This window comes from Pelmatolapia mariae, linkage group LG6, assembly GCF_036321145.2.
Source record: "Pelmatolapia mariae isolate MD_Pm_ZW linkage group LG6, Pm_UMD_F_2, whole genome shotgun sequence".
NCBI classification, from domain to species: Eukaryota; Metazoa; Chordata; class Actinopteri; order Cichliformes; family Cichlidae; genus Pelmatolapia; species Pelmatolapia mariae.
This window is the reverse complement of record NC_086232.1, coordinates 23708795-23732725: the sequence shown is the minus strand read 5'-3', so window position 1 is coordinate 23732725 and position 23931 is coordinate 23708795. Positions and strand designations below refer to the sequence as shown.

Genomic DNA, 23931 nt, shown 5'->3' with positions numbered 1-23931 from the left:
CTGGTGATTGATGTTACCACTGATGTCACCTGACTCGGCCCAAGCAGCTGATGCTGCACGAACAAGGGATGGAAAATATTACCTCAAAGGCACTTAAGTGTATTTGGTAAACTGCTGGAGGGGAAATTATAGACTTGGCTTTTATGATGATAGCTCTCAACAATTGGCGTGCAAATGCACTCTTCACAGCTCAAAGTCCCCCACACCCCAGGGGAAGGGCCCTGAGGAGCAGGGTAGTCGGCGTGGTAAAAGGAGCCTCAGCAACAGCTCAGCGGTGGCCGCTGCCTACGTCGCTTACCTTAATAAACTTTTTGGACAGGTCAGTTCATACATGTACACATTAATATAAACAGAAATTGACACTCATTAGTGATAAATGACAAGGTTTCATTTTGGAGTATGTTTACATTCAGGGGTATCAGCACATTTATATAAAGGGCAAATATAAAAAAAACTGAGCAGGTGGTACGGACTATTTAAAAAATAATGTACACAGTCCATATTAGCATGTCCTGGTGATGCTTTTATAGTAAAAATGCCTCTCCATTTAACAGTAACTCCACCTGCGCATTTAATCCATCCTATGCAACTTTAAATACTGTATGTTTGTGTTTGAAGGGAAATCTCGTGGTGCAGACAGAAATAAAAGAGCAGGCACAGAGATGGAGACACAAAAGATCAAAATGGTTAGGACCCCATCACTGAGTGCTTGGCGAGTGATTACTGGAAGTTGCTGCCAGTCGCTCGTGAAATTAGTTGCAAAAGAGGGTGCTGCACCAAAAACCTTATGATTGTTTTGATTACCAACTTTTCAAGTAGAGAAACTTGAAAATGTGTGGCTCAAACTGGAACTGTTCTCCTTCACTGTAGTAAAGTTGTGTCTGGCCACTGAAATCATGGTCAGACACAACATGTTTCAAAAGATGCAACTTTTACTTTGAAAGTGATTTGTTTGAGTTGCGTGGCACTCTTCACATTTTCACAACTACGTAGCGAGCAGTTGGTGAGTGTCGGCATGTTGGTGTCTTCCATGCAAATTACAGGTGACTCAGCAACTAAACCAATCTCAAAGAGCTTGTAGGTCCAGCATGGTAAACCTCACTGTAACTGCTTTCACCTGGCGACAGCCCACAACTATTTGCCAACTGGTGTTGCCCATGGGATCACTCACCAGTCTCTAGATGTAGTGGTCTGTGGTTCAGCAATAGATTTCTCACCAGCTATTAGCAACCGGTGTTAGGGTGTTTTATCCAGTTTTTCTGTGCTGTGGATTTTACACAGTACAAAGTGAAGAGCACCAGAACCCAGCTGCATGACTATCAAGTTAGCCTTTATCTCTACATCGGGCAGACAGGACAGGTGGCCAGATCATAAGTTGTTTAAGTAATGGTTCAAGTCATGGTTGAATCAAAGCCTAACTTTATTTATTAATTTACTTTATATATACTCAATTATTTACACTTCATTGATTGAAAATAGATACATTTTCTGAAAAGGTGTGAAGTGGTTGTAAGTAATCCAGAAAAGTTGGAACACCTGCAGGAATTAGTAGCAACAGCTTTCAAGGCTTGATCAACCTCCACTGCTGCAGAACAGCTTTAAATTGTTAAGCCATTTTGTGCTCACTGAAAAAGACCTTTTTGTATACTTCTGAAATGTACATTATTTTTTCAGTTTTGGGTAACCTTACCTTTATACCAATTCAAGCTATTCATTGGACTTGAACAACTTGAACTGCAATAAATAACTGGAAAAACTGGGGTGTTCTAAAACCTTTAACTGGTAGTATATGTTGAAAACATGCAGTCATACTGTATGTGCATGTGTATCTCATTTATTCCATATTTGCTGTCATTACAGTTGTCTTTATCTTACTTTAGCAAGGCTAAATCTATTTTGGCATATGCTTAAATGACCTCTGACTGAATTTGTCATTTGTGGTGCTGATCAAACGCTGTAATATATTAATGTTATATTCTGCAACCTGAAATACATCGAAAGCAAAACTGAGTTTGATTTTAGACACAAATGATGATAACCAGCCAGTAAGAGTTAATATTTTCTTCCACAATCACCTCCTTTGTCATAGTAACTGCTCAATGTGTACACCAGGGTGCACCTGCTCCTTTCACTTCAATTGATATGTCCTTGCCTCATCCCTCTCCATCAGCCCAGCAGGTCTCAAATTCACAGTTTGAAAACCCCTGGAAACATCCAAAATCTTAAATAGTGGTTGTTTCCTAGCCCTCTAAAAGAGAAAAAAATAACCTTACTAGCATTTATTTATTTTAATAACAATTATGCAATACAAGCATGTGCAACAAAAATGCAAATGTGTCTCCTTTATGCTACACAAAACACAAACACAGAACTGTGATAAAGTGGAGGTTTGCACAGTGAGTCACAGCTGAATAAAAAAACATTAAATTTAAAGTTATGCAGCCGAGCAGGAAAATTGCCCTATTTATTTAGCTGATTGTGAGCACTAACAATCAGCTGTATGTATAAACACTGCTTGTGGCTGTTTGCAGTGATCCATAGCGATCCAAAAGCAAATGCTCTGTTTGTAAACCGGTAATTGTTAATGTGGAATAGGTCACATAACCATGGAAAATCAGTATCATTACCAACTGCTATTAATTCAAATATGAAATTGGGACTGTGGGCTGTAATCCATGTCCTTTATGCCTTGGAAAAGAAAAAGGAGGGGAAGCACTCCAATAATTTCACAAATGATTTAATGCCTGGACTCTGTGTCATCTTCCAGTAATGCTCTGCTTGGCTCGGGTTAAGAATTGGCTCTTTTCACGGCTGATACCATGATCCCAGGTCCCTGCAGGATGTTACAGAATATTTCAGAAAATTACAAATGGACATGAGCCAAGAAACGATGCACAACCATCCTGATTTTTGTTGGAAATATTAGCTGATTTACACATGAAGCAGTATATAAAATCATAACATACAATGATTTGTTTTGATGTATGCCATGTTCAAGCCTCCTGAACAAATAGTAAAGTTCTTCTCATGTATTATATGAGAAAAAGACAGGATTTATTTTATATAACTGAATCACTAAAACCTGATAAGCAGAGAGTCTATTATAATGTTGTTTTTTTAGACAAGATTAGGACTATTTATATCAGATGTGACAATACTCAGCTATAGTCATTTTGGAGACACATGGAGGAATTAAAAACCACAAAGTACAGCCAAATTCAACCCTTTGAAGATTTAATTTGAGTACAATTCTCAGTCATTTCAGGTATGTACAGAGTAATGATGGGACGAGTCAGTTCATAATGTTCATGAATATAACTGTGGACATTACTAGTCAGTCTTCCTAATGAGCCAATATCCATGATGCATGAATAGATGACATTAGTGATTTGCCCAGGAGAGGATATCTAATTGTTCTGAGAAAAGTAAACGTTCCCTCGGCAGGATTATAGGCTGCATTAAATTTGTCGTGCAGCTGGTAGATTAGACGGGGAATGCTGGTGTTGCACATGTTTTCAAGTGTGAGAAAAAAGTTGTCCTTTTCATTAAAAACTGTAACAGAGATGATCCTCCCACAACTGAAGCCATAGTCACAGTGAAAATGTATTTGCATGTTTCAGATCATCAAAAACTTAATATTAGACAAAGATAAACCAACTAAATACAAAATGCAGTTTTTGTATGATGACACATCATTATATGGTCATTGAGATCTGTCAGTGAAGGAAAGGGTTACAAAGTTATTTCTAGTGTATCCCGGTGAAAGCAACAAAAGGAGAAAATTAAAACAGCCTACCAAAATTACTCATCCACGACTCATCCAAGAAGTCACAGAAGAACCCAGAACAACATCTGAAGAACTGCAGACCACACTTTGGAAACGTCCAAGAAGAAGACCACTGTTGACCAAAAACAACACAAAGACTCACCTCACATTTGCCCCAAAACATCTTTATGATCTCCAAGACTTCTCGGAAAATATTCTGTGGACCCACGAAACACAAGTAGAACTTTTTCAAAGGTTTGCATCCCATTACACGTGCATAAAACTAACACAGCATTTCATAAGAAGAACATCACACCATCAGTCAAACATGATGGCAGTAGCGTGATGGCCTGGGGCCGCTTTGCTGCTTCAGTCAAAGTCTGGACTTAGATCATATTGAGCTGCTTTGGCATGACCTGAAACAAGCTGTCCACACGTGAATAATGCTGCAGTGTGACTGGAACAAAACAATTCTGCAAAGAAAAGGGGCCCAAACAGTGATGTTAAAGACTCATTGTCGCATTTCATAAATGTCTGATTGCAGTTCTTGATGCCAAGGGTGGCAAAGCCAATTATTATGTGTAGGAGGCAAATACATGTTCACACGGGGCAAGGTAGGTTTAGGATAGCTGCTATTTTCTAGTAAATTAAATCATCATTTAAAAACTTGTATTTACTTGGGTTATCTTTGTTAAACATTACAATTTTTTTGGTGATCTGAAACATTTTATTGTGACAAATTGTGTGACAAATGTGTTTCAGTAAGTGCCCCAAAATTGCACCATGGACGCCTGGTTACTGGGTTTAAAGGTTGGAGTAAATTGCTCTCCGCTGGAGCCTAAACCAAAAAAACAAAGTCATAGGTTTTCCTCTGTGTTATTTTTCCCCCATCTCCCCAACTGTGTGTCATCACCTCTCCCATAAAAAGCAAATCTCACTTTTCTACACTACTAGAAAGCTAGTTTTCTTTTCTTTTTTTAAGTTGGAAGAATAAAAAACAAAACAAAACCTTGTTTGCAGCTCAGTCCCAACTGTTTTCTGTTTTACAGACTTCCATTTTATAGTCATGGTCAATGGAAAAACTGCTTTCTGTGCCACAGGAGACTCATTTGGGGCAATGCTGAGAGTGGCCACTGAGAAAAATTTTGTGCTAGAGCCGAGCACCACTTTTTCTCTTTTGCAGTCATAATATTCACTGACTCTGCAGAGGAAAGAGGGCAGAAAGTAAATGCTACAAAATGTACTTTTACTTTACTTGTTTTTTGTGAAGCTGGCCTCTGTCACAAGTAATCATATTAAGTTGAAAGGTCATTTAACTGCAAACCACATTGTTTCTCTAACTGCTAGATTAATCTTTAAACACACACATGAGAAGGATTTCCTGAAATTTCCTGAAATGAAATGAAATGAGGAGCTGTGTGCCTGTGAACATTTAAAGATGTTGCATAACTCGATCTCCTAATAACTACCCGGACTGTTTCAGAGTTCCAACCCATTTATTGGAAAAGGAAGAACATCTCACCATGACCTTGGGCTACCGCGGACAATTTTACACTCCTCTCCGACTCACTACGTCACCTGTCATGACTGATCTAGCTTGTTTTACCGTGGCGGTCTAATGTTTGAATTTACAAGTGATGCTTGGACACTGAGGTAGAGAGACCATATATCCTGCAGCCTTCCTAATCTCAACACAAGTAGCAAGATTCCCTGTCAGCCTTCATCAGATCTAATCGAACAAGCGGCTGGAAGAGAGAAGAAGAAAGACAATTGATACATGTGCACATCAGACAGAAGCACAGTTGAATGCAAAGCAAATCGCACTGTACTCGGGGGGCATTTACCATGTCACTGCTTTGTGGTTTTTTGAGAGCCTTTTCACTTCGATGCTAATGCATGCTAATGTGAAGCATCAACGTACTTCTCATATGTGTACATGCGTCATGCTTACAAAGCAGTGTGCTGCTCAGTGGGCCACATGAAGGCAGACAAAATTAAATGAACCATTAATGGGCTTGTTCTGACGGATGAATTCAGAGCCTGAGTTGCATGCGGACTAATCATTTCTGGATGAAAAAAAAAAAATCTAATTAATATGTTGACCTTGCTATCTGAACATGCCTTTTTGTGGTTGCAGGATCCTGTGCATGGCAAACAGTGGTGCAGATCTGCTGGCGCTATTCAGTTTTTGTTTTTCATGCAATGACTATTTTACAACTTAAAAGCGTTGTATAAATCACTAGTGCCTTAATGTTTTAGATAAAGCGTACATTTAGTAATATAACTCATGGTGCAATTGCATCTTGACGTCGCATTTATGTTACAACTCTTGCTGGCAATTTTGCACAGTGAATAATCATTTGAACGCCCGCCATGCGGCGCAGCTTCCAAATAAACGACGGGCGCCTTTTCCTGATGCTATTGTGCACTGGATGACCTTGTATGATTTATGAATTAGACAGGCTGAGTGCCAACATGCATTAGGAAGAAAAATATTGCACTTCTCTTTGCATTTCATTCCCCGTGCTGCTCAGATTTCCCTTTTTATCTCTCACTTTTCGAGCATTTAAAAAAATGAACAACTCAAGGTTGAAGAACGGTTTGCCTTCATAAAAGTAGCAGTAGAGTAATGAAAACAGACACTTGATTAAAAGCAAGGGTGAAACTTTAAACAGTAATAGCTCACAAGCAAGGGTGGCATGGGTTCTGGGGTGAAGTATTTTTTATACAAGTAGAATATGGAACTAATTAGAAGCAACTGAAATTCAACAGTGTCTCTCTTCTGTATGATACGCAGCATTTTTTCTCTACCCCTTAAAAGCTGATGAGGAGTAATGCTTGAAGCTCTTTTTTTCTGAACTGAGCAGTTTCTGTTATAATTCAGGCCTGCTTAGTATTAATTAGTGAGGGTGGGCTGTGCCTATGTAGCTACGCCTGGAAAGTCTTGAAAAGATAGTGTGTTGTACAGCTCGCTCCATGCCCTTTCATTTAATGATGGTTTCTTGAATTTTTTTATGTCTACTTTGACCTTGAGTACTAACAAGGAAAGTAAGGGTCAAATGCTAAGACATCCAGCCCCTTATGCCCCTTATGCCTCCTAAGCCCCAGTATATTATTGTGAAGTTTGAAGATGATCCATAAAAAATTGTGGGAGGCAAAAAATATTCAAGTGAATAGTTATTTCATAATTTTTGTACTGAGCCTTACCAATCCCAAGCCAAAGTATTGAAACACAAACCCACAGCAAATCAGCCAACATTTGTTCTGTACGTAATCAAAGTTTTTAGAAGCTGTCATCTCAGTCTTGTTTCTTTGAACTTAGAGATATCCTTGGGCTTCTGGTGTCTTTTTGCTAAGCAGCATTTCCATATGTCAGTCTCCATTGCTCTGTAAGATGACTGAGTTAGCATGTTTCTTGCTTTTTCACCCCGTGGACAATGCTTCTGCAGTAGAGTTGCACACTGTTTGCAAGCCCTCGAGTCAAAACACTGTGGCACAACCATCTCGCTAAGGACACATCATCTCAGTGCATCTACAGGATGATTAATGACATTTCAGTGTGATCTTTTAATATCTAAGCTCTTTTTTATGCAAATTCAAATCAGCACATGTTTGCAAATGTGCTAATTAGAACACTCTCTCAAGGACTAAGGCATGTGATATGTGACTATTAAGTTGTTGTTGTTTTTTCAAGGGCTTACATATTGTAGTGTGTGATGGATTCTTGCAAAACTGCCAAACCACAAAGCCCATCCTTTTAAGTCTGCGTTTCTTGCCTACGGATATGTATTCCAATTGATTTCCAAGTTATAATGTCTTTTCATTACAACTGCCTGTCTGTAGCCAAACATATAACAACATATTACTATTTTAAGCCATCAGCACACCTAAATTTCACTGTCATCTATTATTCTTAATGACTAGGTGGAGATTTTGTTCCTAGCTTCTAGCTTTGCCTCACGCTGAAAATATGGAAATGTTAGAGGAAAAAAAAGGAGAAAAAGAGATCACCCTGAGCAATTGTCAAAACAAGGCAGAGAATACTGAATGTTTCACACGCGGCTATATGCAAATTATATATCTTGTGTCAAGTGTGTGTGTGTGTGTGTGTGTGTGTGTGTGTGTGTGTGTGTGTGTGAGCACATGTATATTTTTGCTTAAATGTACCTGTGTTTCTTTGTGACAGTGCAAAGTTTCTGCAGCTCACTGTTATGTTATGGCTGTGCATGGGTGTATATTCACACAATGCTGGGTCTCCCTCAAGATGCCGTGTTTGTGTATGCACACGCACGTACACTAGTGTGTCATTTTGCAAATTAGCAAGACATGTCGCTGGGTTAAATCCCATTAGAGTTTACTGTCAGCATGCAGCAGCACTGCTGACATAATATGCATGTTATTCTAATTTGGTAGTCAAAAACAGATGATCACTGGGATGATTCTCAGGAGAATTCACAGTTTTAAAGCCAGCCTGATTTCACATCCCCCATTCTGATACTGTTGTAATCATTTCTACTGTTGTTTTCTTTCCTCTGCTGTGCAGGAGAGGCAGCTGATGCCACTGGAGATAGATGGTAAGATGTTGTTGAAGGTGTAATTGCAACGCAAGCACATGATAAATTACTAGTCAATACACACGCCAGAGTACTTAACTCTAGACAAGATGGCAATACTTCTACGAGAGGCACCACCTTACTATACAAAATTCCGTTTAATCTTCAAAGTGTTCACATCAAACGGTGTCAAATATTCCCTTTCTAACTGTAGATAATTTATTGGAATTTCAGGAGTGGGACTACATCTCTACCCATGCCCCTTCCGGTTCTCTATCTATATGTGACACCCAAAAATCCCAAAAATATTTTTCTATTAAGGATTTAGACTTAACCTAGCCCACTATTATTCAACTCGTGCATATCTAAATGTCAAAAATTTCTGGCACAAGGATGCCAGTTTTGCTGTTTTCTATCTCTCTGTTGCAAAGTGCAGAAGCAAAATTTTGGCCCCCGGGATGTCAGGTTCTTTCTTCTCTATCCCGCCTTCGCAAAATGCAGCAGGAAGCTTTTCCCCCACTGGGATGCCAGTTTTCTTCTCAAATACTGGTCATTTGCAAACGCAGCAGTAAACATTCCTTACGCCAGGATGGCAGTTTCTCAGTTACTGTTTCCTTCTTTGCAGACCTTTCTGGCACCAGGTGCTGTTTTCTCTGCCATCTGTCCATCATTCGCAAAATGCAGAAACAATGAACATTACTGGCACCGGGTTGCCAGTTTCTTGCTCCACTATCTCTCCTTTCCAAAAAACAGTGCAAATAGTGCTGAGATAGCATTCTTTTTTCAGCACCGGGATGCCATTTCTACCCCATTGTTTCCTCCTTTACAAAATGGAGCTGCAAACCTCTTGGCACTGGGATGCTAGTTTGTTTCTACACTACCCCTTTTCTGCAAAGTGCAACGCCTAACCTTCATGGCATGAGGGTGCCAGGGCAGCTCCCATTAACACGTGGCCAGGTTTTACACCTCAAGCCCCATCTTTACAACCAAATGATGTTCATTCCTCCATGGACACAGCAATTTTTCCTCCCAATCTACTGGTTCCAAGTATTCCTACCAGTTGTATTTTTGCAACAGTGTTTGACCTTTGTAATGCACAGTCATTTTTGCTTCCGGGGATGCCTTCTTTGGGGATCTGCCCAGCGTGGGAAGCACCACCAGTCCCCTCTGAGGCCTTCCCCAAACCGCAGCCTCAATTTACATTCAAGCCATCTGCCATTAAATACTAGAAATGCTGTCAAACCTAAAATGAGAATGTTATCCCAGCTAGTAAAAAGATACAGTGTCCGTGTTATGGTGCTGGGGCTGCTGCAGCTTCAGGCACCGAGAGGACCTCTATAAAATGCATATTTTCGAGATTGAACTGGTGGTGAAGTGTATCACAATTTTGTCAGGTTTAGCAAGAGATCGTGGTTTGGGTTTAAATATTATTTTTCACAAGATTCATGCTGAAAAATGATGGTTTCTCTGTGCTATAAATCTGATGTCATGTGCTTCCTTTTTAAACATCCATATCTGACAACCTGGGAGTGAGAGATGTGTTTCAATATTGCTTAAATTATTTAACTATTAGACTATTATTTAACATGTATTCCAGGTTTGGGCTACACCTCAGAATACATTTATTTATTTATGTTTTATAATTTTTTACTTCAGATGTGCTGCGCTTTGTTCAGTAATCCCTGCTGGAAACAGGCAACAAATGATCAATTCTTTGTACCAAAGTCATACACATTTAACCTACATTAAGAGCTAGTTTCCCAGACAGTGATCTAGTCAGCAGGCTCTACATTAAACAGTGCGAAACTAGACCTGCCTGCATGTTGGAAAAATTAAGCCAGTGTACAAGTGCCTTAAACCTGCATTCTATCTGAAGGCCAGCAGATGCCGATAACAAGTGGCAAAAAATCCTACAGAAGCCTACAGGAAAATGACTCTGTCCTGACCTCTGTAAACATTTTACAGAATAGTTTCAGTCAATAGACTCAGTCCCTCATTCTGGGTCGTACTGTCTGTTTTGGCTGGAGGATTCTGTGGTATGAAAGCACACACTCCACAGACTCTCTTTCCTTGATGGAAAGTCTGTGGGATTGAGGAGATCCTCAAAATATCCTTTTCACCATTAGTTCATCAGTGTTACATTCCCACCATATTGTCAGAATCTCCTTGAAAGTGCAATAACTTTGCATTTTGTACAATAACTTATTGTACAAAATGCAACATTTGTCTCCAGAATCACACACTAAAGCTCAGACTTCTGCTTGTATCTGCACACTGTGTGTGTGGGTGTGTGCATGCACGCTTGACTCTTGGGAAAACCCAACTTTACGGTTTGCTGCAATCGATGTAATTTGTTTATGTGTCTGTCAGAGCTTCAGGAGGCCTTTAAGGAATTTGACTATGATGCGGATGGCTTCATCCATTACAAAGACATCGCAGACTGCATGAGGACCATGGGCTACATGCCTACAGAGATGGAGCTCATTGAGATCATCCAGCAAATCAAGATGAAATGTAAGTATTTATCTGGCAGTGTGCATCTATAAGGACCCATTTCTCCCTAAGAGGCTAAAGCACGCGTGCATAATTGATGGATCTTTCAGTAGAGTGCAGGTGTGAATGTGTGAGTCGTGTGTCTGCACAAACCCACGTGCTTGTGTTCTTTCCTGTGAGTCCTTGAGGACCCCGTGTTTGCCTTTGGAGTTGGGGACATTCAAGATGTTTTAGCAAGCTGATTAATGGTCCTCACGCTGCAGGTGTTGGGGGTGTACGAGTGTTAGTCTACATGCAAAAGTGTGTGTTTACACTTAATCTTTCTCCCGCTGCCCTTAATGTTGTTTGCCTCTGCCTTCTTTTCTGAACGATCGAGAAGCAGATATGTGTGTGGTAAGTGTTGAAAGTTTAAGGTGAATCATCTTTGCAGCTAGAATTTTGCCACAGCCTGGAGTGAAGTAATCTGTAACACCTACCCGATGTCAAAACAACTTTGTTCAGAAAATCTAAAGGGTTCTATTAAGACTATACATAAAATTCAGTGGACAGCCAGGATTTTTCACACAGATCATGCTACTATCTGCAATTATTAGGATTATCATAATATTTACTATTGTATGCTTTGAAGCCCAATATCAGCACACCTGCACATCATGAGAACTCTTGTTTTCATGTTTGTGTATAGCATTATTTGAGCAGATTATATTTCTCCATAAATAAGAAGCATCATAATTATTCTCCTATAAATAAAACATCATATTTATATGCAATAACACAACATAATATGCATAACAATTCAATTAATTGCATTCACTTTGATGATGTGCGTTTTTCTTGAGTTTTAATTGGCTTCCACTGAATGCATGTGAAAGGCAAGAAAAAAGATGCAGTGAGGAAGGAAACTTTAATCCTCTAAACCATGATCTGAGGTAACATTCATTTCTGATGACAGCAATATAGCTCGACCAAGTTTAAGTTAGTTTTTAGAGCTGTGGGGTGACTCTTGGTAGAGTATGGTTCATGTTTTATGCACTGTACAATAATACCAGGCAGCATACTGATAAAATGCACAAGAACCACTTACTCTGAACAATAACAACCCACATGAAAGTATCCGTCTTATCTTACCTTCACCTTTGCCTGCACAAGTGACCAAACAAACAGTTCAATCTTTACTAGGAAAAGTGAAGCGCTAATGTCAGATCAGCTACAGATCATTAAAGGACACACATTTACCAGCAAATGTCATTTCGGTCCATTAAAATACCACCATGCTCCTTGCTCTTCCTTTCTTTTTCCCTTGTTGATGTTCACAACCGAAGCTCAGCCTTCCAGCTGCTGTCAAACAAACACAGACACCAAAACAATGAGAAAAAATGCATTACATATTTCCACAGAGACACAGTTTTCTTGCTTTTATTGTTAAAAAAACATATTATGTAAGTGTTTTTCCTGCAAAATTGGATGACTCAATATCATTACGGCAGAAAACTTTGATTTTTCTTTTCTGTATTTGTATGTAGCTGCTTTAAAAATAGTCTTGACTCTGGAATTATTTTAAAATACTAGTGTGACTCAGTGCAGAGCAACGAGAAAAATATGAATGAATGAATGAATGAATGAATGAATGAATGAAAAGATGCACCATATGGACAAAAGTATTAGGCCACACCTCTTAATCTTTGAATTCAGGTGTTTTCAGTCCACGCAGTCGGTCTTTACAAACATTCGTGAAAGAATGGGTTTCTTTTACTGAGCGGTAATGTAACCGGATGTCATCTCTGTAAGCAGACATTTGGTGAATTTCCTAAATACTCCACAATCAACTGGAAGTGGAAGCTATTTCAAGACCATGTGGCAGTAGCAGACCATGTAAAGTTACACAGCCAGGTCCTTGGATAGTGTGTAAAAGTCGGCAACACTCTGCTGACTCAATTACTACAGAGCTCCAAACCTCCTCTGTCATTAAGATCAGCACAAAAACTGTGTGCCATGAGCTTCATGACATGGTTTCCATGTCCTAGCAGCTCCTGTAGATGTAATATGTGGGTGGGCCATTACTTTTGTCCTAATAGATAATAAGAATAATACTGGACTGTGAGTCAGTAGCAACTTCACCACACCTGATCCAATAAGGCTGTTTTTTTTTCAGCTGTGATCCTCGGGGACCAGAGTGCAGCTGGCTTCCTCTCCTATACTAGCTAGTAAATTAGGTTCAGCCAGTGTCCCCAGTGTAAATAATATCCTGATTAGATTCTTAGAATGACACCAACAAGGATATTGTTGTGGCAACGTAAACCTTGCCCTCATGAATATCTCCATCTAATGTGCACCTCTGCAAAAAGTGAACTAAAACTCATGCAGCAAATACAGCTAAACATGTGAAGGGGGAAAAAATGCCTCGCGCTTTAATCACTACTGTCACAAGGTGTAAAACTGCAGCCATGAAAAGGGTGACTCACATGTGAAGCTTTGCACATCCATATATAACAGGAACCAGAAAATAGACGAAGTGATGCCTCACACAGTGTAGAGAAACATTTTCCATCTGTAGCTAAAAGGAAAACCTTAAGAGAAATATTGAGCACACCAGGCCTTTAGAGGTTGCAGCTGTGTGTTATATTTTATGCCGTGTCTCATACTCTGTGTTGAGTGTGGCTTTGGTTTGATCACTAAGGTGCTGTCAGCTTTTAGATATTCTAAGCTCGTCCTCTGTAGTGTAATCCCTCTAGATTGATTATGAAATTCATCCACTTTTTTTCGAGAACATCTATTACACTATCAATTAAAAATAATCATAATCTCCCAAGGCTTTTGGTGGAGTTTCCTCAACCCTGTGATCTCAGACTGACCCACTTAAGGCTCAGAAATTCTTCAAGGCTGTGTCAGGAATCCCCCAGACAGCTGCTTCACAAGGGTAAAGTCAGTCAGCCAAAAAATATACTTTACCTTGAGGCAAGCATGAAAATCCTTTACCAACCCGAAAATCAGAGAATTAATTGCTAAAAGTCGGTTTTATATAAAAATCCAGCCCCTGCTATTGTGGTAGGCAGCGGTTTTATCCATTAGCCTCATGATTCAGCATCATTTAGAGCATTTTCCATCCGGGCAGTTTGTTGCGATTCTCTCTCTCAGCAGACTCAGAGTACTGATTAAATTTTTGAACCACAAAATGACCACGTGGCTTTATTGAAAGAGCCTTTTCCGTCCAACAAGATCCAGATAATGAAAGAAGACAAAGCCTACTGGTCCACACTATCAAATAAGCCTGTCTTTTGTCGAACTAATAACACGAGCCATCCCACTGTATCAGACTGTTTTGATAATTACCATGGAGAGCAATCAAACTGGCTGAGGAAGTCAACAGAGTGAGCACACGAAGCTGAACGCACAGCAGCATCCATGCACCGAGGATGTTCGTAAAAATTTTCATAAGTTAAATTACGTTAGGCCAGCTATACACTTATGTAAATATTGTGGTCTCTGGGAAAAATACATTGGACAGCTACAGCTTTGTATCCAGGTCTCTTAAAACAGCCATGTTATCAAGTAAAAATGTCTGTGGTAAGAAAAAAAAAGTTGACGTTTTGGTAGTGTGGGTCTCAGCTGTTCCGTGTCAATATACCTTAATAAGGAAAGATCATTTGAGGAAATAAAAATGAACATGATTTATTGAGATACAGAATTTAAATAAAACCTACCTGGTGATTAGACTCAGTTGAATGGTCACAGTAGGGCAAATACCGAGAAATGATAGATATAAGACAGGATTCCTTGAAGTCTAAAGGTGGTGAAGATGATGATGGAGGCTTGGATGGGGCGGGTAGCACAAATGCAAGTCTGAAAGGCAGAATGACAGAAGAGCAATGAGATTTAAAGCACACAGAATGGAGGCTGATTGGCTCGGAGAGGGTGGGCAAGAAAATGGTTGGACTAGAGTAATGATGCCACCACTGAGTTTGACAGCGTGAGAAAGTGGAGGTGATGTAAAGAATAGAACAGCAACCCGAACAGCCAGGAAAGCTGGAAGATGAGCGAAAACAGATCTTCCTTTGACCAGTCTAAGGAGCTTGGAAAGAAAAGCGTCTGGACTTCTTTAAGTTGCTTGAAGACGTTTCACCTCTCATCCTAGAAGCTTCTTCAGTTCTAAGGTCAAATGGTGGAGAGTCCCAGATTTAATCCCAGTGGGAGTTTCCCCCCAAAGAGGGATAAAAGGACCCCCTGATGATCCTCTACTTAATCACATGAGCCAAGGTGTGAAAACGGGTGTAGGTCACAATCAGCCAAAGTTCCGGGTGAGCTGATTGTGAAACCTGGCCCCACCCTATCATGTGATTTCCTGAGGTCAGATGGCCCAGGATGTGAGTGGGCGTTAAGGCGTCTGGGAAGGGATCTCAAAACAGGATTATAGATGGCAGACAGTTGGTCTCGTAAACCACCGCCTCTGTTCAAAGATGGTCGCTCACAGTGGACATAAATGGCTTCTTTCACTCCTCTTTCAAACCATCTGTCTTCTCTGTCCAAAATGTGAACATTGGCATCCTCGAAAGAGTGACCTTTGTCCTTTAGATGCAGATGGACAGCTGAGTCTTGTCCTGTGGAGGTGGCTCTTCTATGTTGTGCCATGCGCTTGTGAAGTGGCTGTTTGGTCTCTCCAATGTAGACGTCTGGGCATTCCTCGCTACACTGTACAGCATACACCACATTGTTAAGTTTGTGTTTTGGAGTTTTGTCTTTCGGGTGAACCATTTTTTGTCTGAGTGTGTTGCTGGGTCTGAAATACACTGGGATGTCGTGCTTGGAGAAAACTCTCCACCATTTGACCCTAGAACTGAAGAAGCTTCTCGGATAAGAGGTGAAACGTCTTCAAGCAACCTAAAGAAGTCCAGACGCTTTTCTTTCCAAGCTCCTTAGACCACGATGACCTGGATGACTGAGAACCTTCACAGACATATTCCTTTGACCAGCATTTTAACTTTAATCTCATTTTTCTAAGCTCAACCAGTCTTGCTTCTTTTATCTAAGAAATACTAAAAAAATGTCAAACTAATACTATTGGCTAATAACTTGGAACTCTTGGTAAATTCTATTAGAAAATTTCCTCCTGTCTCTTTTAATGTAATTCAGTCTTTACCTGCATTCCCAAGTCCTTCTTTGTCTGTCTTCAACTGGTCCAAAATGCAGGAGCAAAGCCCCAAACAAAAACTAGCCAGCACTGATCCCTTTCAGTTCAGTATTTTCAACCCAGAATCCTCGCATACAAGGTCTTGATTAATCAGGCCCCGTCTTATCATAAAGATCTCATAATACCATATCACCCTAGTGAGCGCTTTGCTCTCAGACTGCAGGCTTACTTGTGGTTCCTTGGATATTTAAAAGTAGAATGGGAGGCAGACCCCTCAGGCCCGTTTTCTGTGGAACCAGCTCCCAGTTTGGATATGGGAGACAGACATGCTTCCTATGTTTAAGATTAGATTTAAAACTTTACTTTTTAATAAAGCATATAGTTAGGGGTGGATCAGGTGACCCTGAACGCTTGTTCTTGTGCCTTTTGCCCCGTCTTCCTCCCCTCTTGGCACTGTTGGAGGTTTCTTTCTGTTAAAAGGGAGTTTTTCCTTCCTACTGTTGCCAAGCGCTTACTCATAGGGGGTTGTTGGTTGTTGTTTGTCTCCAATATTGTCGGGTTTTTACTTAACAGTGCAACAGCTTGAGGAGACTGTTGTTGTGATGTGGCGCTTTATGAATAAAACTAAATTGAATTGTGTTCATTTTTAAATTTTATGACATGATTTTACATATGAAGGGCTCCATGCGCAGGCTCCTGTGTACAAAGCAGACCTGTCCCTGATCGTCTGATCATCTGACTCAGTTCAGTTCAGTGTTCTTATTTTAAATCCACAGGCGTCCACGCTTTTGAGGTTGCACCACCTAAACTGTAACACATGCTCCCTCAGCCTGTCAGGTCAGTTCAATGTTTAATAAAATAAAATCTTTTTTCTTTTTCAGACATTTGTGGGAAAACTTTTTTTTATAGAACATATAGCTCTTTTATAGGTTATTTCTCCTCCCATTATTTCTGGCTATAGTTCTTATCTAATGGAAGTGTGGATGTACAAATGAAGGGAAGACTGAGACAATATATACATGCACAGAGGATATTGAGGTAACAGGCAACAGATGTGGAGATGGCTGAAAACTAATCACAGACTAACGAGACACGGGGAGCAAAACTGAACATAACGCACACGAGACACAGGACTGGCACTGAGACCTGGACAAAGACACATGAGCTTTTTGCAGACAGAAGACAGACCTCAGACAGATGGCAAAACTGAGACGAGACTGGAACAGACTGAACAAAAAAGGGAACAAACCAGGAAGCGTGACTAGATAGACTATATAGTGCCAAATCACAACAACTGTCAACTTAAGGTAAGGGCACTACAATAATGCAGTGAAAAAAAAACCAAATTAGATGAACCCCTATGAGCAGGAACTTGGTGATAGTCAGAAAACAGGACACTGAAGCATGCTACTGCTGGTAAAGAGGATTAAAATGAGTTTGGCTGAAATGTATGTCTGTAATTGGCTTACAGTGCTAAAGCCAAGTTTCCAGTCTCTGTCTGTGTGGATTTTTTATTTTTTATTTTTTTAAACTGCCATACATGGAGAAGTATCCTGTTGGAGCTTTAGCTTTGTTTGAACAAGTTATTTCCCTTTCACTCAACATCAGACTCCAGTCCATAGACCAGCCATAAGTGAAAGATACAGCAAATGTCCGCTTTTCACTAGAAAGTGGGGGTGAACCTAGCACCACGTGGTCATGAGGACTAATGCTGGTTTTAAATGGGACATGCTTTCCAAATGTGCACCATCTTTGGCAGGCTGGTCAGTCAGGTCAGCCTAAAACAGAGCTAAATGAAGACTGATTTTAAGTTAAAACCACTGAGTCTCTAGCAGCGGGCCTTAAAGCCAAACACATTGCCCAAAAAAATCGATTAAGTATGATATCTAGAAAAAAGTCACCAAAATTCTCACAAGATGTTGATCAATAAATACTTCATGCGCCCGTAACACCTACACTGTTAAAAAAATTAAATGTGCCAGATGGGAGAGGGTCTGGAGAAGCCGGGGAGAACATTATAGTCCCTGTAAAGTTGTTCAGCATGACCAGTTTGGTGGTGGGTCAGTGATGGTCTGGTGACACATAAGCATCGAGGGACGCACAGACCTCTACAGGCACCAGCACCCTGACTACCATTAGGTATCAGAATGACATCCTTAGACCAATTTTTAGACTGGTGGAGTGGGTCCCATCGTTCCTCCTCCGACAATGCCTGACTTTATGTGGCGAGAGTATGCAGACAGTTCCTGGAGCGTGAACGAGTTGATACCATTAACTGGTACCCATATTTGGCTAACCTAAATCCAATAGAATACCTCTGGGACTGCTTCAGTCTGTTTTAGTCCATCCAGCAATGAAATTTGGTCGAAATGGACTAGCTTGCCACGTCATATTTCTACTTTGATTTTTGGGCTGTCTGGATGTGGGTTGATAATTTTCATTTCCAGCAAACGATGTGGCATCCTTTCATTCCCAACACATCACCCAGTCTATATCAGTATAGATATCCAGCATGATTTTCTTCCCCATTGATCTGATGTATTTTCAAAATGTTCCTTCCTCGTTCCCAGCTTTTTTGAACAGTGTATGTGCACCATAGCCTCACAAGGAAAGCACACAAAGTAACTCTTGACAGTCTTTCTGTGCATATCTCTGAATGTGTGTGTCCACGTGAATGTGTGTGTGTCCTCTGTCTTTCTACAGGGGGTGGTCATGTAGACTTTGATGATTTCTGTGAGCTAATGGGGCCGAGGATGGTGGCTGAGACAGCTCATATGGTCGGGCTGAAAGAGCTCCGCTGTGCCTTCAAACAGGTAAAAAGGTCTCCAGCCAGAAAGTGTAAAAAAATATTCCTTTAAGCAAGTAAATTAGACCCGGTACTGACAGTTTTTTGAAGTGTGCGACCTTTCTTTAAAGATTGCCAAGTAGTGTGTGACTCTTACCTGTAATAAAGGCTGAGGGAAGAGGGCTTTCTATGTAAGAATACAGAAGAAAAGGGTTTATAAGAAAGAAAAATATTTCTATCGATGAGATTTTCAGGCAGTCTGGTTTGCGCTGTCCAGAGACCCACAGTTTATACTCTAAATTCACTTCTTCATGCCACCTGTAAAATTGTTCTCAGCGGAGTTGCCTTGAAATGCTGCGGTGCCTCGTTGACGTGGGAAATATTTATTGAGTCGTTTCCTTTGACACGAACACAGAAGCAGGTACAACAGCGGCTCAGGGCCCTCGTGTGACGTCGGTTGTGGCTGAGCAAAACAAACGCGATGATGTTGATGATGTTATTTGTAAGCACAGCTTTGCACACCTGGGTTCATCCCATTACCACATTACAGAATGATAGGTTTTTAATGGGTACCACAAAACAGACAGCACTGATAATGTGCTCTTAATGATTTCAACTGAGAACACATCAGAGTGTACATCAGGCCCTGAGATTCATTTATCGGTGTTGTAAATTTAGCCTCCTGTTTTTTTTTCTCGCTCTTTTTTCTCTGTTACGAAAAGCAAGAGAGAAATTGGATATGAGCTGCCATTTGGAAATTATTTTTGAAGCTTTTTAATAAATACAGTATGTGGATACATTCAAATGCCAAATAACATATAGTTTGCAGCCAAGCCCATAACATTTTGGACAACGATATAATCCTTGTAGTTTTGCCTCCCAAATCTCTTGAATTTACCAAAAGTATTGTATTAATTCTTTATGAGTTAAAGACATTTTTAGTGATAGTTCCCCCATTTTCAGAGGCTTAAAATTTATTGGTCATTTCATGTCATGGCAAATTAAGCAGATTAAAGATCTGGAGTTGATTCCAAATGATTCAATTAGGCTGAAAAAATACGAATGTTCTGCAGCACTATATACATATGGACAGTATTAACAGAAATAAATGTGAATGTAAATACACAAAGGTAAAACCCACTGACTCAAGAAAAAAAGGCAAGACTGACATTAAATAACCATCGCTTCAATCTATTTTTGTGCTATAGGACTTTTATGCATCAAACTGTCAGTAAAATCCACATAACTGCACTGTTAGGGTTAAAAACTGGTTTAAAGTTTGAAGTCTGCGACACAGGAGACTCAGGGAGGCTGCGAAGTCATCTTAAACTGGTGATTTGGATGGGCCGGTGGGTCTGTTGACTCCAGAGGGCTGATTTCTAAACGGTTATTGTTATGATTTTGTTAAACTCCCGTGGTTAAACCTCAGACAGATTTTGATGTTTGATTTCAAATTCACTGTCGTGGTGTATGTAGGGAAAACTGCAAAAATACATATCGTTTTCCACTGGTGGGCCTGGGTGTATGCTATGAATGATTCCTCTGTTTCGCCTTTGACTCATTACCATTGCTGTCAGAAACCAGAAATTCCAGCTCTGGTGTTTGAATCAATTTGTGGAGAATAGGACATTAGCTCTCACCTTTTCTGAATAGAGAACTTCAAAACTCAGGCTGAACAAATGAGAAATCATTTCAGCTCATTCTAACTTAGAGTCTCTTCAAAAGCCTTTCTCAACTACTAACATTTCATGAGTCAGCGCTGAACCATCTGCACATTCAAGCTGTTTTCAAACTCCCAGGGAGCTCACGCAGCCAATCTGCATCCACATACTCGATGCAAAACTCAATTTCGACTTTTATTGTTTCTCTTCTGCTTATTATTCCTTGTATTGTTGTTCTGTATCCAGTGCTTGATTTCATCATTATCTAACACATTTGTAATTTAATTTTTTCTTTTTGTTCTTTGCGTGGCTTTCAGTTCTCTTCACCTATGGTCTAATTATTCGTCTTTCTTCGCTCACTGCATGTTTGTGCTCCGACCCTCTTGCTCTTAACCCTACCCGCTGCAGTTTGACTGTGATGGCGATGGAAAGATCACACTTGATGAGTTGAAGGAGGGCATGAAAACCCTCCTCGGGGAGAAGCTGAAGAAAGGCGAGCTGGAGGAGATCCTCAGTGACATTGACCTCAACAAAGATGGCAACATTGACTTTGATGGTGAGCGGTTGGGGACTTGTGTGGGAGAGGACAGACTTCAGGCAAAAATATGAAAGGGAATCATTATTTTAAAACAGAAAAGGTGAGTGCAGGGGATGGGTGTGCAGTATCATTATTAGCCAGGGGTACTTGTATGACTTCCGTAGTAAGTGGATTTTCAGCCAGGCTAATCACTTTGTCAACTTATATCAGCTGACACTCCTCTACGTATCCAGCTGGCAAATCTTATGCATTTGCATTATTTACATTACCTTATTCTGCTCACAATTGCTGCTTCTGCTGCAACCTCCTTTGCAACCCACCTTCATGTCAGTTTTTAAGCTGTGCCAAACTTAATTAATGCCAAATGTTTGGTTAAAGATGCCTGCTCTGTGCTGTTCTGACATTATTCGAGGCTACTAAAATTCCTTATATGTACCTGAAACACAGAAGCTGGACAGCTTCATTAAAATATTATAGATGTATCTAGAGACCCATTTTACCACATCTACATGCAAGAAAAATTAAATATAAATCCTTTCACCACGTCACAGGCGTGTGTCACGTTCCACCTAACTTTTTAAGCTTTTCTAGACGATCAACAACTTTCTGTTTTATCACCGTGTCACCAGGAGATGCTGTTAAATGAAGGGTCACAATTTTTACACTAAATGGCTCACAGTGTAGCGACAGTGTAGCGATTTTTATATTTACCTAAAAAGTGGATCCTCTCCCTGACGAGACGATTGAGTGTATGTAGAACTACCTGCTTTGCAGCTAAAAGTAAAAGAAAGTAAAAGTCTTCTACATTTTTTCTTTCTTTTACTTAAGCATCATCAAGGTCTGAAGTATCCGTGAATACTGGCGCATAGATATGTCGAGACTGGGACTCTCATCAAATGTGAAATCTGGGGCAGATTAGACAAGTTACAGCAATTTTGAGTTTCATTGGAAATTCGGCTTCCCATCAGGGTGAAGCTGTCTCATCTACACTCACAGTTTTCACAATAAAGTAACATCTACTCCTTAAGGCTCCCAAAAACCTGCTCGAATTGGTGCATCAGCATGTAAAACATTCTTTCCCCGTTGCCACTAGGTTGGCTATTGCTAAACATTTCCTCCGTAGTGTAGTCATTTACATGTTTGCTTGGCAAGTGGAAGGTCAGCTGTTTAATTCCAGTTGGAGACACAAATCCCCCTTTGCGGTTGTGTCAGGAAGGGCTTCTGTATGAAACTCTGCCAAACATGTCAAGCAGCCAAATTATTTAAGCCATATTCAACAATGTGTGTGTTAATTACAGCAAATTAAAGTGCCATGGCAAAGTTGATTGAAATTCACCATGTCAGCACAGAGTCACTATTTAAGAAAAACTGGAAAGCTTTGCAATTTAGCGTGGCCAAGGACTCAAAAATATGAGGTTAATCCAATTAAATCCCTAGAAGGAGTTTGTTGAAGTATAGCGTGTATAACTGTAATGTAATTCTGGGTTCGGGTCGTAGCGTATAGCTACAAGTTACTGAATACCCCAAGAACATTTTATAAAGGGATGTTACACATGTGTGCCAGATTTTATCCATGAACCTCAAACTATGTGACTATGTGAGAGGAAGAACTTCATTTAAATTTTATAGGTGGTGCCATGAAGCCATTTTTGCACAACCCATGTGCAAGACTTATGAAATATGTAAAATTTTCACCAGACCTAATGTAATGTTGAAAGTCTCATGAGGTTTGTGTTGAATGTTTAGGCCCTTAAATGTAATTCATTTACCCCAAAATTAATAATAAAAATAATAATACAGTAAATCAATTATAGCAGTTCAGTAGTAAAATGCAGTGGTAACCCACTGCTTTATAACTGATATATGGAGGGTGTGCTGTCGAACCTGTGACAAGAAGGTTATAGACCACCTGTGCACAGGAAGGACACAGTGAACCTAGTTGGAATGGGTCAAATTTGAAAGGGACAGAAGAAGAAAAATGAGGTACAAAAGGATGAGACACAGGACAGCAGGGCTGGTTAAGTCAAGGTGAGCTGGCTGGAGGGAGCGATCCAGTGTAATCAGAGTTGCATTAAGCCGATCAATACACATGCCTGGACACCTGTCACATGCCACATGCAAAGAGCAGACACTGCTGGGCAGCTCAAGGACTCAGCAGAAATTACATTATGCTGCACTCAGATAAACAATTAACTAACACATATAAACACGGCCACGTGTGCGCACGTGCAACACCATCAATACGACGTTTGTGTGAGTGAGATTAGTATGCGGCACACCACAGGCTTAAAGCAAGCTGTGATCCTGTTCGCCTCGTCTCAGGACTCCAATCAATTATGATTGGGGACATATGAACAGGTGTGTCACTCCGTGGATCAATAAGCAGGTGCTCCTCATTATCATCAATTAGCCCCAAGGGCAGCATATTGAGTGTATCTATCCAGTCCTGACACATGTGCAGTATTTCTACAAGGCACATGGCCCACAGAGATGCACGGCGCCCATGAGGACAGTGAAAATGATTGTGTTTAGGCTCAAACTGGAAATCTGATTGACTACAACAGAGCTGCTGTTACTAGTAAAAAAAAAAAACCACAGTCTTACTAGGTTAATTTAGAATTACGCTTTCCTACCCAGTGATCAATAGTTTCACGCCAATAATAATTGTTTGAAAGCACTTCAGAAGGACAATGGAAACATGGAAGATGTGATCGATCTGCAATCTGCAGCTGGGTTTCATTAACAGGAAACATCAATAGCTGTCTTGATTGACAAGCTAATCCAGATGAATCAATAAGGTCAGCTAAAGAAGTAGTCATAACTCTAAAGTGGGTTTAAAGCAGTTAAAACTCAAAGTACCAAAGCGTACTATCCTGTAAACACTTCAGTGTTTCATAAACTAGGCGAGCACATAAACGTTTTGTGACTACATCACACGATGAGCGGTGTCAGTTTCTCATTACAGTGTCACACGGGCTGAGAACGGCGTGACTTTTTGTGATATTAGTGT

General features: G+C 40.3%; 1 protein-coding gene across 3 annotated transcripts in view; it reads left to right on the top strand.

Annotated features, from left to right (window-relative positions):
• The window catches only part of cabp4 (calcium binding protein 4), a 31128-nt gene that overhangs the window by 4976 nt on the left and 2221 nt on the right, over window positions 1-23931 (top strand). For 2 of the 3 annotated variants that reach the window (XM_063476249.1, XM_063476250.1), the window contains 5 exons: window positions 190-319; window positions 8310-8340; window positions 10690-10833; window positions 18641-18750; window positions 20792-21021. In XM_063476249.1, the coding sequence (XP_063332319.1) occupies window positions 190-319; window positions 8310-8340; window positions 10690-10833; window positions 18641-18750; window positions 20792-20992 (616 nt within the window). In that variant the 3' untranslated portion in view covers window positions 20993-21021. The remainder of the gene's footprint in view (window positions 1-189; window positions 320-8309; window positions 8341-10689; window positions 10834-18640; window positions 18751-20791; window positions 21022-23931) is intronic. The other variant, XM_063476251.1, reaches the window with a different exon arrangement.